This window comes from Sminthopsis crassicaudata, chromosome 2 (genome assembly GCF_048593235.1).
Source record: "Sminthopsis crassicaudata isolate SCR6 chromosome 2, ASM4859323v1, whole genome shotgun sequence".
Lineage (NCBI taxonomy): Eukaryota > Metazoa > Chordata > Mammalia > Dasyuromorphia > Dasyuridae > Sminthopsis > Sminthopsis crassicaudata.
Window position 1 is genome coordinate 481,611,809 of NC_133618.1, and position 15,950 is coordinate 481,627,758.

At 31.7% G+C, this 15,950-nt stretch overlaps 1 protein-coding gene across 1 annotated transcript in view; it reads right to left on the bottom strand.

Moving 5' to 3' along the window:
- Positions 1–333: 333 nt before the first annotated feature.
- The window catches only part of NETO2 (neuropilin and tolloid like 2), a 33,216-nt gene continuing 17,599 nt past the window's right edge, over positions 334–15,950 (bottom strand). The window contains exons 7-9 of the mRNA XM_074293307.1: positions 14,743–14,971; positions 2,612–2,725; positions 334–1,382 (exon numbers count right to left, since the gene is read on the bottom strand). Coding sequence (XP_074149408.1) covers positions 802–1,382; positions 2,612–2,725; positions 14,743–14,971 — 924 coding nt within the window. The 3' untranslated portion in view covers positions 334–801. The remainder of the gene's footprint in view (positions 1,383–2,611; positions 2,726–14,742; positions 14,972–15,950) is intronic.

A 15,950-nucleotide genomic window follows, 5' to 3' on the forward strand; every position in this document is an offset into this window, starting at 1 on the left:
ATTATCTCAAGGATCTAAAATATTCTAATATGTTAACTAAGATAAAATACTCTTAAAAGTCAACAAACCATTTCACTTACTTCTCACAGAAAACACAGGCTAAGGGAACTAATAATTAAATGGCAGCAGTATAAAAATTAGTTCAGAAGAAACAGATGGATGCAACATAACTCTGGGGCATAATTGGCACTGAACTCTAGTTTTAATTTAACAAAGTCAATAGTAAATAAAAGCCCATATCAAAATATATATAGTGAAATAATCACTTTTATGCAACTAAAATGTTAAAATCATTGACTTGAAAATCATGGAAAGAAAAAGAGAAGGAAAGTGAAAATATGAAGGAAACTTTATTTTTAAATTTATTCAATGATTAAAACTTGTTGGTATATTTGTAGATTTTAAGTCTGTGTCATTGTTCCCATGCACACCTTCAGTTATGTTGGTAAAACTCAACAGGTATCTTATAAGTCTGTTCACAAGACATTAGAATAACCAGTTAAAAAGTGGATTCAGTTATTTAACTGATTATTTGTTTACATGACACCAAGCAATAGATGACAGTTTCCCCTACCCCCATTCAACTTTCTAAGTTTACCAACTAATTTCACATGGGTTAGGGAGCACAAAGGAATACAATCTCCAACATTATGATAATTAATGACAGTAAAGATGTTTCTCATTTGGGGGGGGGGGAAAGGTGTTGACTGCAGAAAAGCTTAAAAACATACATATGTGCAGTGTGTGTGCTGTGTATGCTGCATATATACATACTAATATATCATCTTCATCTCTAAATGATTAAAAGTCAATGGACATTGACCCTTGTGCAGAATCCTCTCGTCCTCTCACATAGATTTCACAAGGAATCTCCTCCATCACTCTGTCTTCTATGGCCTGTTCAGAACACTCATGTGATTGTTTGAAAGTGTAACTACTTTTTTTGAAGGTGCTATTGAATGTCTTCATTGGCTGAGGTTGTGCAAAATCATTACGGAAAGGAAGTTCCATGGAACTGAGGTTGGTCCTGCTTTGTTTTACATTGGTGGCTTGAGATCCACAATGATGATCATGGATGCAACGAGAAGCAGTGGAAGAACGTCGCATTTTCTGGTAGTTTTCCAGTTCTTCTGATAAGTCAGCCAAATCTGCAGAAATCTCTTTGTCCCTTAATGAAAATAGTTCATAATGAGGAGGATCAAAGACTTCTTGGAATCCAGTTTTGTTAAAAGTAGTTTTGCAAGCCATGACCTTCTTTCGAGGTTGCTTGACTTGAACTAAAATAGAAATAATGAGAAGAACTAAGACAATCCCTGATGTAATGCCAATGATTGTTCCATGTGTTTTGGTGATTTGTTCAAAGAGTCCAGCTTTTTTCTTCTCTGTAGAAAGAAAAAGGTTGAGTCTATTAAAATCAATGATTTTGCTATTTCACAAACTTGTTAATATATTTTTTAGTAAAATGTATGGAATACTTTGGTAAAATACACTGCAGATGGCACAATTTATTAGATTTAAAAACAAAGTAAGATAAGAAGCTCATAAATAATAATAACCATGAATATTTGTCAAGATAGCCAGAAATCATGTAGTATAAGGAAATGATGGTTTCTATACTTAGAGCCTGTACATGAATGCATGAATTCTGCAAATTTGAACGAATGTAATATTGCAAATTGTGCCAAATTCAATATTATTGCTTAATTCCATCCAATTTCTTCCTTTGCATTATTAATAGCTTTGGTTAAAAATATCACTGATTCTAAAATTTATTTACATTTCTATATTATTAGGCATATTGAAAATACTCAAATGACTGATTTGTTTCTAATGTTAGTTGAACTATAAATGACATACTAGGATATAAACCAGAATTAAATGTTATTTCAGTGATGAACTCATGGCACTTCATGTCAAATACACAAGATGGCAGTATCAGATTACAGTGCCTTATAATTATAAGGTATTTACTATACTTATAGAATAAAAAAAAAAAAAAGAAAAAAGAAAAAGAAAAAACTTGGCAAATCATTTTGGTAATAGGCATGCACACATCTGACCAATATCTGGTAGACATTATTTATCGAGATTACACATATGAGTAATTTAATAATGATTTTTAAATAATTCTAACACATGTTAATGATTTCATGATGATTTTAAAAGAATTCTAAAACAAATAATAGGTTTGTTTTATTCTGCAGAATTTTCACAATTTTATTATGTTTGTGAATTTAAAATTCTTATTCTCAGAAATTCAAATTTGATAGAAAACAGTGGCTACTTTTAAAATAATTTTGAGAACAAAATTAAGTGGCCTTTAAAGAAAAGAAAATACCGAACTCAATATTAAAGAAACATTTATTGATATAACTTATAAAGAATGTTTGTTAACATTCTTTCAAAGGTAACAATGCTTTAATTTCAAAGCAAAAATATTATTTATTCTTTTGCCTCTACTCCAGTGCAGCCCAGAGAAGGTCAATAATTCATTAAAAGGAAACATTTAGAGCATATTTCTTCATTTTTGCCAAAAAACCTATGCTAAACACATTCATAGTAAGGCAAGTGACACTCTTCTCTCAGAGGTTAGACTTTGCACTGTATTCACCTTTACAATGATTTTCATCCCAAGGGTATGCACAGTTTTGAACACCATTGCAGACCAGAGAATTATTGATGCACATATTACTATGGCAAAAGAAAGTGCTGCCTGTGCAGGGAGCTGTAGGGAAAAAGAAAGGTAGCTGAGTTGTCAAGAAAATACAGAAAATGTCTAGATCATTAACTTCTCTCTTCTAAAAGCAGTTCCTGATTTCAAACACCAAAGGAAAAACTACCATAATGCATGCAAATATCATGTTAGCAAAAGTGATGATAATTGTTTCTGTGGATCTTAAATTATAAGCCATGGAAATGGTCTGTGTTACTGGAAAACACTATCAAATGAACAGCATCTTTATTATTTGATTTCTAGGAATACAAATATTTACAGTCAATTTTTTTTTCATTTGTCTACTCGAACTGTTAACATACTTTGGAGCACCCAAATAATTAAGTAAAAACCAATTCTTTGTTTTTGAATCACTCTAAATGTAAGAGTGTGAATTTTTTCTATGGTTTTAATGTTAATACATAGCATAATAAAGTTTTTCAATATATTAAAAGACACTGGCATAAGATCCACTTTCTAACTTATTAAATATAGTCAAAGCAAATATAGACATATATGAATTTTCCATAAAAAACCTTGAAAAATGTTGTTTGCTATATCCTAGATAAAAATATGGCACTGAAAATCACAAATAGAGAGATTAAGAGAAATTGTTTTCAGAAATTTAATTAGGGCTATTTCCAAAATTTGTTAAGGGGCCTGTTGAGCTTTTTGTTTTGAATAGTTTAAATCTGACCTAACCACATTAAGTTTTCAAGACTGTGGGAGACATTTACTTCATGTGAGGATATCTGGTGTTTTCTTTTTTTTTCTTTTTTTTTTTTTAAACCTCAAACCACAACTGGATCCTTAAGGTCTCACACATTTTAAAGATAACAGTGATTCAATTTTGTGTTGCAAATGTACACAGAATTCTTTTGGGGAAGATAAGCCCAAGATCTGAGCTGAGAGTTACTGATTTATTAAATTTGGGGCCCTGCTCAGCTTCAGAGACAAAAGAATATGAAAATCAAGAAGTGAGAAAGCTTAAATGTTTTCCAATTGAGATAAAGGCTAAAAATATCAGAAAGGAGTCTAATAGAAGCAACGTCATTTTGGTACCTTTTATGAAAATTATTAGGTGAAATGTATTTTCTGGGAGGCCAAAAAGGTAGAATTGTTTCTAGAAAGAAAAAAATCCAGCTATATTAAGTAAAAGGAATTGGATATAGTATTGGATCAGAACTTGATGTAACCTGAAATGTTTTCTCCATCACATCTGATTGAAACAAAAAAGAAACTATTGATTAGTGTCACCAATATTTCTAAATAAGGACTTTAGGGCTCTCATTTTTTTTTACTTCATTTCCTTTGATAAGCACATAATAATTGTATACTAGAACCTCATTAAAAACAATCTGACAGATAACATAATTTGGCATCAGGTATGGTCCATATTGAAGATAAAGTTTGATAATTTGTAAAAATGGCCTTGTTACCAAGCAGTCTCATCTATAATTTTTTCTTAAGGCACTAACCTTAAAAATACACCAGAAATTTAGCAAAAACAAACTAAATATTTGTAGTTAAGTTTCCACCAAGTTATATTAAGTTCTTTTCTTGGTGGAAACAAAGGAGAACTCTTTCCTGACTTTTGTTACTTGTTAAGAATCCTCTCTTCAATTGATGAACATCCCCTTCAGTTTCCAATTCTTTGCTACTATGAAAAGAGCTGTTGTAAATATTTTACTATACACATGGATCCTTTTTCTCTCTGATTTCTTTGGGGGAGGGGGAAAAAGAACATTTGAAACTGAAAATAAAGGGGAAAAGGCAGCACATATTCTATCAAAATTTTTTTTTTCAAATTACCTAACTTCTCTATGTAAATATCCACTTCAAGTAAGGTTTTTGAGGGTTCCTAATTCTTTAAATTCCTAATTTCCCACTAGTTGGTAGTAGTAGCTTAATAAATGTTCCTTGAATTGAGTGTTTGTTTTTAATTTTGCCACACTTAAAAAGTATTTTGTTGGTCTGGTACAGTTTAACTCGTTCTTTGTTGAGCACTGTACTAGAATTATAAAATGGCTTTGAATTCTAGAGCCCGGTAAGACAAGCTCAGATGCATACATTGTGGCTCAATCACAAGTACTGGGGCATCAGGAGAAACCATACCTTGAACCTCTCATTCCCTCTAGTCACTTAACTTGGCCAAGTCAATTCACCTTTTTGGGCTTCAGTATCTTCATTTGTAAAATGAGGGTGTGGAATACATGGCCTCCTCTTCCAGTTCTGAAATTCTTACAATTCTTATCATTATGTGTCTGTCTTAACATTTTTTTTTCTTAACTTAATATTTTATTTAACTAGTGTATTGTTTTTAGTAGGAGTTTTGAGAGTATCAAAATGTTGCTTGTTTAATCTAATAAAGTGATAAAAATATTGTGTTTCAATTGTTAAAATTCTTTAATAAGAATTGCACTAGCTATTCCTTACTTAAAGTCCATTAAGTTGGTTTTAAAAAATATCTTAACACGAAATTGTTTAAAATCTCTGCTCTAGATATATACAGTACCATTAATTTTAACACACAGTTTCAGCATAAATGTAATCTGTTACTTTTCTCATTGGTGGGCTTTAGATATTTGGTTGATTATCCTATTTAGGTGTGACATAAATATTGTAAATATTTGTAAATGTTGGAAAACTAAGTCACATAATATATGGAGATAAAAATTGACCTATACAAAAAATGTATTACTTTTCCATGAGTTTCGTTGAGAATATTTCATGGTTATACTTTTAAAAACTTAAAAAAAATTCAGACTATGAAGCCTGAATAATAGATCTGTTACTAATTATACATAATTTTATATTTACTATGTAAAATTAATTTTTTCCATGGAGACAAAAATCTGTTTTCCAAGATGTACTGACTGGGAATGTAACACAACCAGACATCTTTTTGGTGTTTTGAATTTTTATGTTAATTTAATTAATATAAAATTAGTGCCTAGTATTGGATAAAGTCCTGATGATACAACCATCATTAGCATCCAGTTTCCATATGTAAAAATTTTACATAAACTTAATCTGAGTTATTCTTTCTTTTTTGGGTTATTCTTTTTTTTTGTCCCTTAAGTGTAGTTCTTTGCTTAATTATCCCCCCACTATATTTAACATATTGGAAGAATGGCATTATATAAAGGGGATTCATTATGCAGTTGGAATTGGGATCAGGTAATTCTCTTTAATTACTTTGGGAATTACAAAATGATTTTTAAAAACACTACATATTTATTTCCAAATTTTGTTGTAATCTGGGGGTTTTAGAACCAAAGATGCATTAATTTTTCTAAGAGCAACAACATTATTGAGGCTATAATGTTTCACTTCAAACCATATATTGTGGCTAACTTATAAATCCAGAGTTAAATATAAATAAATACTACAAGCTAACACTAATGACAGTGATATATTAGTTTTCCCTTATAATCTCCAGACTCCCTATTTTTCCTTTCCATTGATTTCTGGGTCAGAAGATCAGGGAGCAAAGAGAGCTCAGGTTTCTGTTTTAGTTTCCCTAAAACAAAATGAGGCAACAATGTTGACAGATAGTTATGCCCTTCAATTGGCCCTTCAGGAGGGGCCTTAGGCAATATGCTACTAAAAATCACATTTATGGATTTTATTTTAATGAAAATATCTTCTGCTGCTTTCACAATTCTAGTCCTAGAAATTATTTTCCTAATATCATATTCTTTCTTAGAGTGGGGTATATATTAGTATTCTGTGCCTGGGAAGAAGCCAAACATCGATTGCTCTTCTGCATTGTCCCCTTAGTTGAATTATGCTATTTCAGTCACATCTGCAATCTGCAATGGGGAGGCGTGAAGTGAATCTGTCATGCAGAATTACTCCATTTATATAAACCTCTTCAGAAATATTGATTGTTTTCATGGATGGATTTGTAACAATTATAAATCATTAACAGTTTAAAGAAATCTAAAAAGAGCCCAATGACTTGAAAATAATGATAAGCATATAAACTTCCAACTGGAAGCATTGTTTTATAAAAAATCCATGAAATTCCCTATTGATCTGCAGCATGCTCTCTTTACCTCTTCCCTGCTACTATTTTCCCTACCAGATTCATTTTCTGGTACTCTGATTATTCTGTTAGAGGCCTAAGAGCTTTAAGCTAAGAGGTAAACAAACCGCTCAATCAGTAGTAGTCTGACGAATTTAAATGCTACTTTCTCCTTTAAATACTGATTAAGTCCACTTTAAATAGTTCTTTGTGTAATACAAAAATTCACGAAGGTCTTTAAATTCTCTGACAATAACCAGCAGCATTTATGGAACAAATAGCTTGATTCCCAATTCCAACTGCATAAAGAATCCCCTTTATATAATATACATATACACACATAAAATAATATATAATCTATTAACATATCCACTAACACTTCCCACTTATCATTTTCTCCTCCCTCTCAACATATTTCTTTCCTTGATCTTCCTGACCATTCCACAGGTACCACTATTCTCCTTGATTAGAAGCCTTAGAGTTAACTTCACATTCTACCCTTCTATTTTCCCTACATATACTGTCATCAAATACTGTCAATTCTAGCTCTGTAATGTCTCTTGTTCTCTGATGCTACTATTCTAGTTTAGACCTCGTTGTGTTTTAGTTAGCTTATTCCCAAAGTCTCAAATTTGTCCAACTTCTTTCTCTTTCAATTTGTCTTACATATCATTGCTGGATATACAACTTTAATGACATCATTCATATATTAAAAAACCACCAGTGACTATTTCCTACAGAATAAAATCTGTATAGTCTGACATTCAAGATCTACCACAAACTTATTTCAACTTCCCTTTTAAGCATTATTTTCTACTAGTTTAGAGAGTTTCTGATTTGGAAAGGAATCAGTGGCTATTTAGAACAATCCCTCAAAAAGTCATTCCTTTAGAACATACCCAACAAATGGTCATCCAACCTTTGGGAGAGGTAGAAAACCTCTTAAGAGTGATGTGAGAATTACTTGAAACAATTATATTTATGTACAGTTTCATTTTGTGATGGGATTGGTCATTTATGTATGTTTCTGTTGACAACACACCTCCTCAGAATTTGATTTGACCTGGACCAAATTCAGCTAACTTGAGCTATTTTTCCTATCTTTAGTTAGTTTTTTATCACTTGCATATTGGATACAAGCGTGGCATATAGAAATTTTATTGCTTTATTTTGTGGTCTTTTAAATTGTATTTTTAAAAAATGGATATTATTCTAAGGAAATGTGAGGAAAGTATAACTTTAAACAGCACACTTCAATGACTATTAGAAGTTAGAAAGTTGCAATAGTTTGTATGAGGAAGTCCTCTTTCAAGAATCACTGAAGCCTACAATGAAACATTATCAAATGCATTGAAATACAAGAAAAAATGTAATCAAAAACAAAAAGCAATGCCAAGAATTTCAAAAATCTGATCTTTCAGAAAACTAAAAACGTTTTCAGAATCTGGAAAATGAAATAGTTGCCATTTTTGTTGTTGTTGTGATGTGAACTCCTTAAAATTGTAACAACAGGAAGACAAGTAAAAAAAATCTTACTAAGATTTTCTTAGAAGAAAGAATGCTTGTTATATTACAAAAAAATGGAGTGCTGAAAGGTAATTTTGCTGAGGAAGTCTTTCTCAAAGCTGTTGCAAGAAGTAGTAAGGTAATTCTGTAAAATCTGAACATTTTTATTAGACTAAAATATTTACCAATACAATGTTTTCCATCTTATTCCCCACTCCTCTCATTGAAACTATAAGAAAAACAAAACCTATTATGACTATATAGTCAATAAGAACAAATTTCTACATGACCATGTCCAAAAGAATTTGTCTCATTCCGCATTCTGATTCCTTCACTTCTCTATGAGGGGGTGGGATAGCATGTTTTATTATTCCTTTGGAATTCTTGTTGGTAAGTATTATGCTCAGCACAGCATTATTTCATTATATTTATATACCATAAATTTCCATAACATTCCCCCCTCAGCTGGGCATCTCTCAGATTCCCATTCTTCGCTACCTCATAAAGAGCCTTAAATATTTTTGTATATTATTAAGATTTGGTTTTGCTTAGAACTACTACTACATCTCTTAATCCAGTCCTCCCCTTCTTCCTCTCCCCTGCCTCCCCCACATTTCAGGAAGTATTTATCCCACCTTCTCCCCTTTTCTCTCCTATTTCCCTATTGAAATATATTTTTGTATTCAACTCTCTTTCTCCCTCCTTCCTTCACTTTTTCCCTTCTTCCCCCCCTTTTCTTTCTCTCCTTTCTTATTTTGACCAGTTTAGATGAAAATAAGGTTCAAGCATTACTACTTCCTACTTGTATATTTCATTGAGACAATTTCCCCTAACCTTTCCACCTCCCCTCCCAAAGTATTCCTCTTCCTTTCTCTTTCCATTCTATTTTTTTTATTCTATTTTTTTTGCTAAGGCAATTGGAGTTAACTGACTTGCCCAGGGTCACACAGCTAGGAAGTGGAAGTGTCTGAGGTCACATTTGAACTCAGGCCCTCCTGACTTCAAGGCTGGTGCTCTATCCACTGCGCCACTTAGCTGCCCTTCTCTTTCCATTCTTAAGATTTAGTAGAACCACAGCCAGGCCTTGACTATTTGAATTCTAAGAGGGGACACATTTATCATCTTCCCATATTTAAATGTAAACAGTTTATCCTTGTAAACTCTTTTATCATTCTGAATTTACGTTTACCTTTTTTTTTTTTTTCTCTTTACTCCTGTGTTTGAATTTCAAAGTTTTTCCAAAGCCCTGGTCTTTGCATCAGAGATGTTTGGAAATCCTCTATTTCATTAAAGTTTTTTTTCCCTTTTATGATTATATTCAGTTTTGGTAGATAAATTTTTCTTGGTGGAAAGCTGATATTCTTTGTCTTCTGAAATATCATATTCTAAGTTCTCCATTTCTTTATAGTAGTGATTGCTAAGTCATGTGCAATCTTGACTATGGCTCCTTAATATTTGAATTCTTTGTAACTACTTGCCATATATGTATTTGGACCTGGAAGCTCTGAATTTAGATGATCATATTCCTGGGAGTTTTCAGAGGTTTCTTTTAGAAGATGAATGACAGATTAGTTTCTATTTCTACTTTGTTCTCTGATATTGAGACCTGCACATTTTTAAGATTCCTTGAAATATCTAGGTTTGGCTTTTTTGGTCATAGCATTCATATAATTCAATAATGTTTTAAAAATCTTTTTTTTCCTTAATGTTTTCAGTTAGTTATTTTTGCTGTGAAATAGGTCAGTGACTTCTATTTGTCCAATTCTAATTTTCAGGGAGGTTCTTGCTTGTGCCAAGCTGTTAAGTCCTTTTATAATTTTTTTCTTCCATAGTTCTCATTTCTTTTTCAAAATTTTATTCAAATGCTTTCAATACATTTATAAAAATTTGTTTCATCTAGCTATTCTTAAGCATTACTTGTGTATGTTTTAGAGTTATTCTCTTCTGTGTTTGTGTTGCAGATTTTTTATTTTCATTACCTAGATGTCTTGACCCCATTGAAGAAATGATTCACTCTAATACATATATTGATAAACTGAGAAAAAGAATTGTTCTGGAATGATAGAAATTTCCAAATGGAGGCTGAATTCTTCAACTTGAGTTTGTACCATGCCACAGATGAAGGTTAAGCAATACATCTGAGAAATGGAGATAAATGTGCTTCAGTAGACTGGGAACTTGTCTGACTTAAAGCTCAATAAAAATCTAAGGGCAACATTTGGAAAACTGGGATTTGTAGAGGTATTGTTCAATATTCAATGTAATTAAAGCATGTAAGAAAGTTATTGCAGCAAAAGGCCATGTTTTTTAAGCTGCAAAAAGTTGTAAGGCTTATTGTATAGTTTATTATTTATATAAATATACTTATAATACACTTAATAAAATACTTAAGTATTTTACTTTTGTCCCAAGTAATTTACATACCACTATACTTCCTGGGACAGCATATTTCCCATTTTTTCATAGTTCTAATTAATAGAATCTAATTATATCAAATCTAGATTTGTCTCTATGGTCCTTTCTCCCAATATTTATAATTTTGTCCTGTGAATCCAAGTAGGACAAACCAAATTTCTCCCTTCTTCTATATGACAGCTCTACAAATATTACCATATTCTATCTAAATCTTCTCTTTTCTAGGCCAAAAATCTTCCTTTGCTTCAAGAAGTCATTATGAGATATGATCTCAAGGTCTTTTTCTATCATGGATGTCCTCTGAATCTTCTCTGTCCATAAATGTCCATAAAGTGTGGTACTTAGAGCTGGGCACAGTACTACAGTTGTAGCCTGACAAGGGCAGAGCAAAGCAAAACTATCTGGCACCTCCCTAATCAGGGACATCATGCTTCTCTTAATTAACCCTGAGAGCATATTAGTTTTTGTCTGCCATAACATACTGTTGACTCATATTGAGTTTGCAGTTCAGTTAAACTTTGCAGGCCTTTTATCTCTTTTTTTTAATATTAATAGTTTTTATTTACCAGATATATGCATGGGTAATTTTACAACATTGACAATTGCCAAACCTTTTGTTCTAATTTTTCCCCTCCTTCCCCTCCCCCATGGCAGGTTGACCAATATATGTTAACTATGTTAAAGTATAAATTAAATACAATATATATATATATATATATATATATATATATATATATATATATATATATATATATATATATATATATATATATATATATATATATATATATATATGTCCAAATAGTTGTTTTGCTGTACAAAAAGAATCGGACTTTGAAATAGTATACAATTAGCCTGTGAAGGAAATCCAAAATTTACAGGTCTTTTAGAAGAACTTCTGCTTAGTTGTATCTCCTTTATCTTGTACTTGTGAATTTGTTTCTTAAAGTCAAACATAAGACTTTCACATTTATGAATTTCTATTAAATTCCGCCCAATTTAGCCCACTGAGATCTTTTCATATCCTGACTTTGTCATCTAGTTCTCCCACATGTCACCTGAAAATTTGATAAGAATGCCATTATATCTTTATCTAAATTAGTGATAAAAATCTTCATTATAATAGGGCAAGCACAGATTCCACTGGCAATCTCTTTCTAGTTGACATTAAATTTTTTTAATGACTACTCCTTCAGTCTAATCATTTAACTATTCAGAACCCTAACTGTAACCTATATTGTAACTATAACTTAGCTCATCTAGATTTTTTGATATTTCCCACAAGAATAGCCTTAGTTATCAAAAGACTTTGCTAAAATCAAGGCAAACTGTATAGCATTTTCCTAATTCATTGTTTTAGAGATCTTGTCCAACAAGAAAAAAAAGTTGTTTTAGTATGACTTCTTCATGATGAAACCATACTCTATGATCACTTCCTTTTCTGTATGCTAATTAGCATTCTCTTAAATAATATCTTTTAAATTTTTTCCAGGACTTGAAGTCAAGCTTACTATTTATAATCTACACACTCAATTTTCACTTCTTAAAAAATCAAGATATTTGTTCTCCAATGCTGCAGTGCCTTACACTTACGTGATATTTATTTTTTAAAATTATTTTTTCCCCCTGAGGCTGAGGTTAAGTGACTTGCCCAGGGTCACACAGCTAGGAAGTGTTAAGTGTCTGAGACCATATTTGAATTCAGCTCTTCCTGACTCCAGGGCTAGTGCTCTATCCACTTCGCCACCTAGCTGCCCACTTACATGATATTTTAAAGATCACTGATAAATAGTTCAACAATCAAAATCTACCATTTTTTAAATACCAAAGGAAATAGTTCATACATGTTGGGTGATCTGAATTTAACAATGGCAATTAGTTACTATTTGTTTAATTAAACCAAAGAGACTTGACTAATTGATTTTCAAATGTCCTCAAGTGTCACATCCCTTTGTGAGAGCCACACATTTTGAGAACTTTCCTGTATTTGTGTGAGGTGGTTTCCAATTAACCTAATTCCTAATTTTGGGACCCCTGCCTATTTCTTGGGTTCATCAATATTTATTTTATTTTTGAACAGATTCCAACTGCTTGCCTTATTGTGGCATGAATACAAATAATATTTCCAGTATTCTTGTGGAGTCTATGTCCATAGTATGCCTTTTGCCTAGTGGTCTAGAAACCTGAGGTATTTTCTTTCTTTTTTTTTTTCCCGGGGAAAATCTTGATTAGTTGATATTTTTTTCTGTAGAGTAAGGGGTTGGTCTCCCATCAATTCCAACTCCATCCCAGATCTCCATTTTGGAATGCTTTAAGTTCTGTAGTGACTTATTGGGAAATTGGCTTTTCACAGGGGGATAAGGAATTGGTTTTAGAAAATCCCAAGTTCCAGATTTATGTTAGGAGAGCCCTACATATCTTAAGAGATCACTCCCCCCCCCTCTCCCTACCCCCTGCTCTTTTTCCTTTTAAAATTGTTTTTGATTGGGCTAGTTCTTTACAAGTACCGACCTAAGTATGAACTACAGAGGCATTTTTGGGATGAATATAAGCTCTAGGAGGGTAGGCAGCTTTGAGAAATATAGGCCCTTATACAGACACAAATTTGTGAGCATCTAAGAACTATGTATCTGAACATTGTTAAACTCAGTGCATAGCACTATGGAGACATGATAAATTGTGCCTAATGAATTTAACGAATTGAGCCTCATTCAGTCATAAGAAAGCAATCCAGGAACAGGTTCATGGAGCAATGTGCCTCTGAGTCCACCAAATCAGTTAGGAAACAATGGCCCACTTGTCTGAAATCTTAGAAAATTGAAAAAGGAATTCTTCAATTTAATTCAGGACTCCCTTGATCCATCTCTTTGCATCTATATTACAGTTGTTTTTATACAGGGCATATATCCTCCTGTAGATTAAAAGTTCTTTAAAGGCAGAATCTGTGCCATATGAATTTTTAAATTTTTTTGTCATATGTAAATCCCTTACAGTTGTGAACACCGTGCCTTAAATATAATAGTTTCTTAATAAATGTTTGTTGAATGAAGATGTGTATAAACAGCAGAACTTGTTAGTTTAGTTTGTCATATTCTGTCTTTGCCATTTATTCAGAAACATCACAGCCTAAATCACCATGTGACAATTCAAAAGGATTATTTAAACTTCCAGATTGAATAATTCAATCATATTTTAGTATGTTTTACTATATAAATATGAAATCATAAAGCAGCAACATGAAATTACTAAACCCAAGGTCACAGAAGAAGTATCACATGAAGGCAAAAACTACCAATCAAAATGGTTTATTGTCTAAAATTTCATAAACGAGACTTTTTATACAACTTTATTTTTTCTAAGGGCTCAAATAGCTTTACAGAATCTATGTAGTTCATCTTCACACCATCTTCATGAAACAGGCAGAAGACAGAGGTTAATATTTATTTCTCTGATTTATTATATGCCACTTCATCCCAGCATTCCTTGATGAGAATGTAATATAAGAGATAGAACCTCATTACACATTCTTTGATATAGAAGATAATATGGCATAGGATAAGTTAATTTTTGACCCTACTTTTAGCTAATAATCTACAGAAAATGATCATCCTTAAATAGATTTATCAGCCTAATTTTGAAGAGCTGGCAACAACATTAAATGTTAAGGTTAATTGAAATGCCATTACTTTCAAAGATCTATTTACAATGTTAGTTAAGCTTTGTGAGGTATTCATGAGGCATTCAGACTTTAAAATTTTTTTTAAAGAGAACAGACAGAATTAGTAGGTTAATTTAGATAAATCAAATCAATCTGAAATCAGAATCAATCACCCTAATAATTTTGATTGACCTTATGATTTATCACTTTTAGATATAGACAGATTTCTATAGGGACTGCATAAATAGCAAGAAAAAAATAACAAAACCTGGTGGAATCATACCAAGTTAAAACTAATTTTTAGTAGATTGATAATCTAAATTTCATCAATTAATGAATATATCTGCTTATAAATGAGACAAATGATTGTGAAAAATCTCTCACATAGCTTTTGCTTTTGGGAATGTATTCTTTACTTACGATCCACAAATGATGTAAAGAGCATTCTGAACCTGCTAAGCCGGCTACCTTCATCAGCCCACATTCGAATCACTCCAATTCCTGTTTGAAGCATTACATCATTGGCTACAGTACTGCAAAACTTGGCCTTCAGGTTTTCAATAGAACTGCTTCCATCATAAACTGCAACAAAGTTTCTCTTGCATTCATTTGAATGTTCCATTTGGTAGTCTAGGAACCTCAGGTAAATCTGTTAATGAAATAAATGAAATTTGCTTTTGACTGTGTTGCTCATGTATATATTTCTAACTTTGACCTGGTGTGACAGTGTTCTACTGAACTGATACTAACCAAAGCCAACTAATTTTTCTTATTACACAGTAATAGTTGAAGGCAATGAATGGTTCTTATTATTGAATGGCTAATCAATTGCTAAAATAATTGAAATGTTATTTTGGTTTTCTTAATTAAAAGTCTGAGCAATGAATTAAACTTAGTGCTTTTAACTTAGAATGAGTTAGTTGATTAACTGCAGAAACACAATATTTGAACCTGAGGAACTGAATAAAACAACTGATTTCTGATCCCACCAATTTTATTCAAGATAAGAAAGAGATTAGCAGTCTTTTAATACTAAGGTCCTTCTTATTTCTAATTTTGTTAACTTTTTTCTTGTTATCTGACACTTTGTTGCATTGTTGCTCAATACTGTTTGTGTGTATGGCATAAGGTTTTCTTATTGATGTGCAAATGACATAGGCAATTTTTGCCACTTCAGACATTCTTAATGGTTATATTACAAGAAAAGGAATATGAAGGTCTAGATTCTGTTACTATTTATGCTGAATATAAATTTTTGTACTTTGGTAACTCACAAGCACTAACGAATTTCATTGTCATAGGCATTAAAATATAATTTATAACAAATTATATGGAACGATCTGATTAAAAAAATCTATGAATGGACCATCTCCATGGCTTGGCTTAGATTATGATTTGCTTACAAATGTTTTAATTTAGAAAATGCTTTAATTTAAAAAAAAACTTTAAAATTTTATTTTATTTAATGGAGTAGATAAATGTTTTACTTCCTGCTTGATTAACTGGAATAAAATTTTGTTGTCTTTCAATAGCATACTAATGCCACTTCAAACCCACAGATTCCAAATGAATCTACAAATATAAATATTACAAAACTGTAGGTATTTCATTCCCCAAGTATAGTTTAA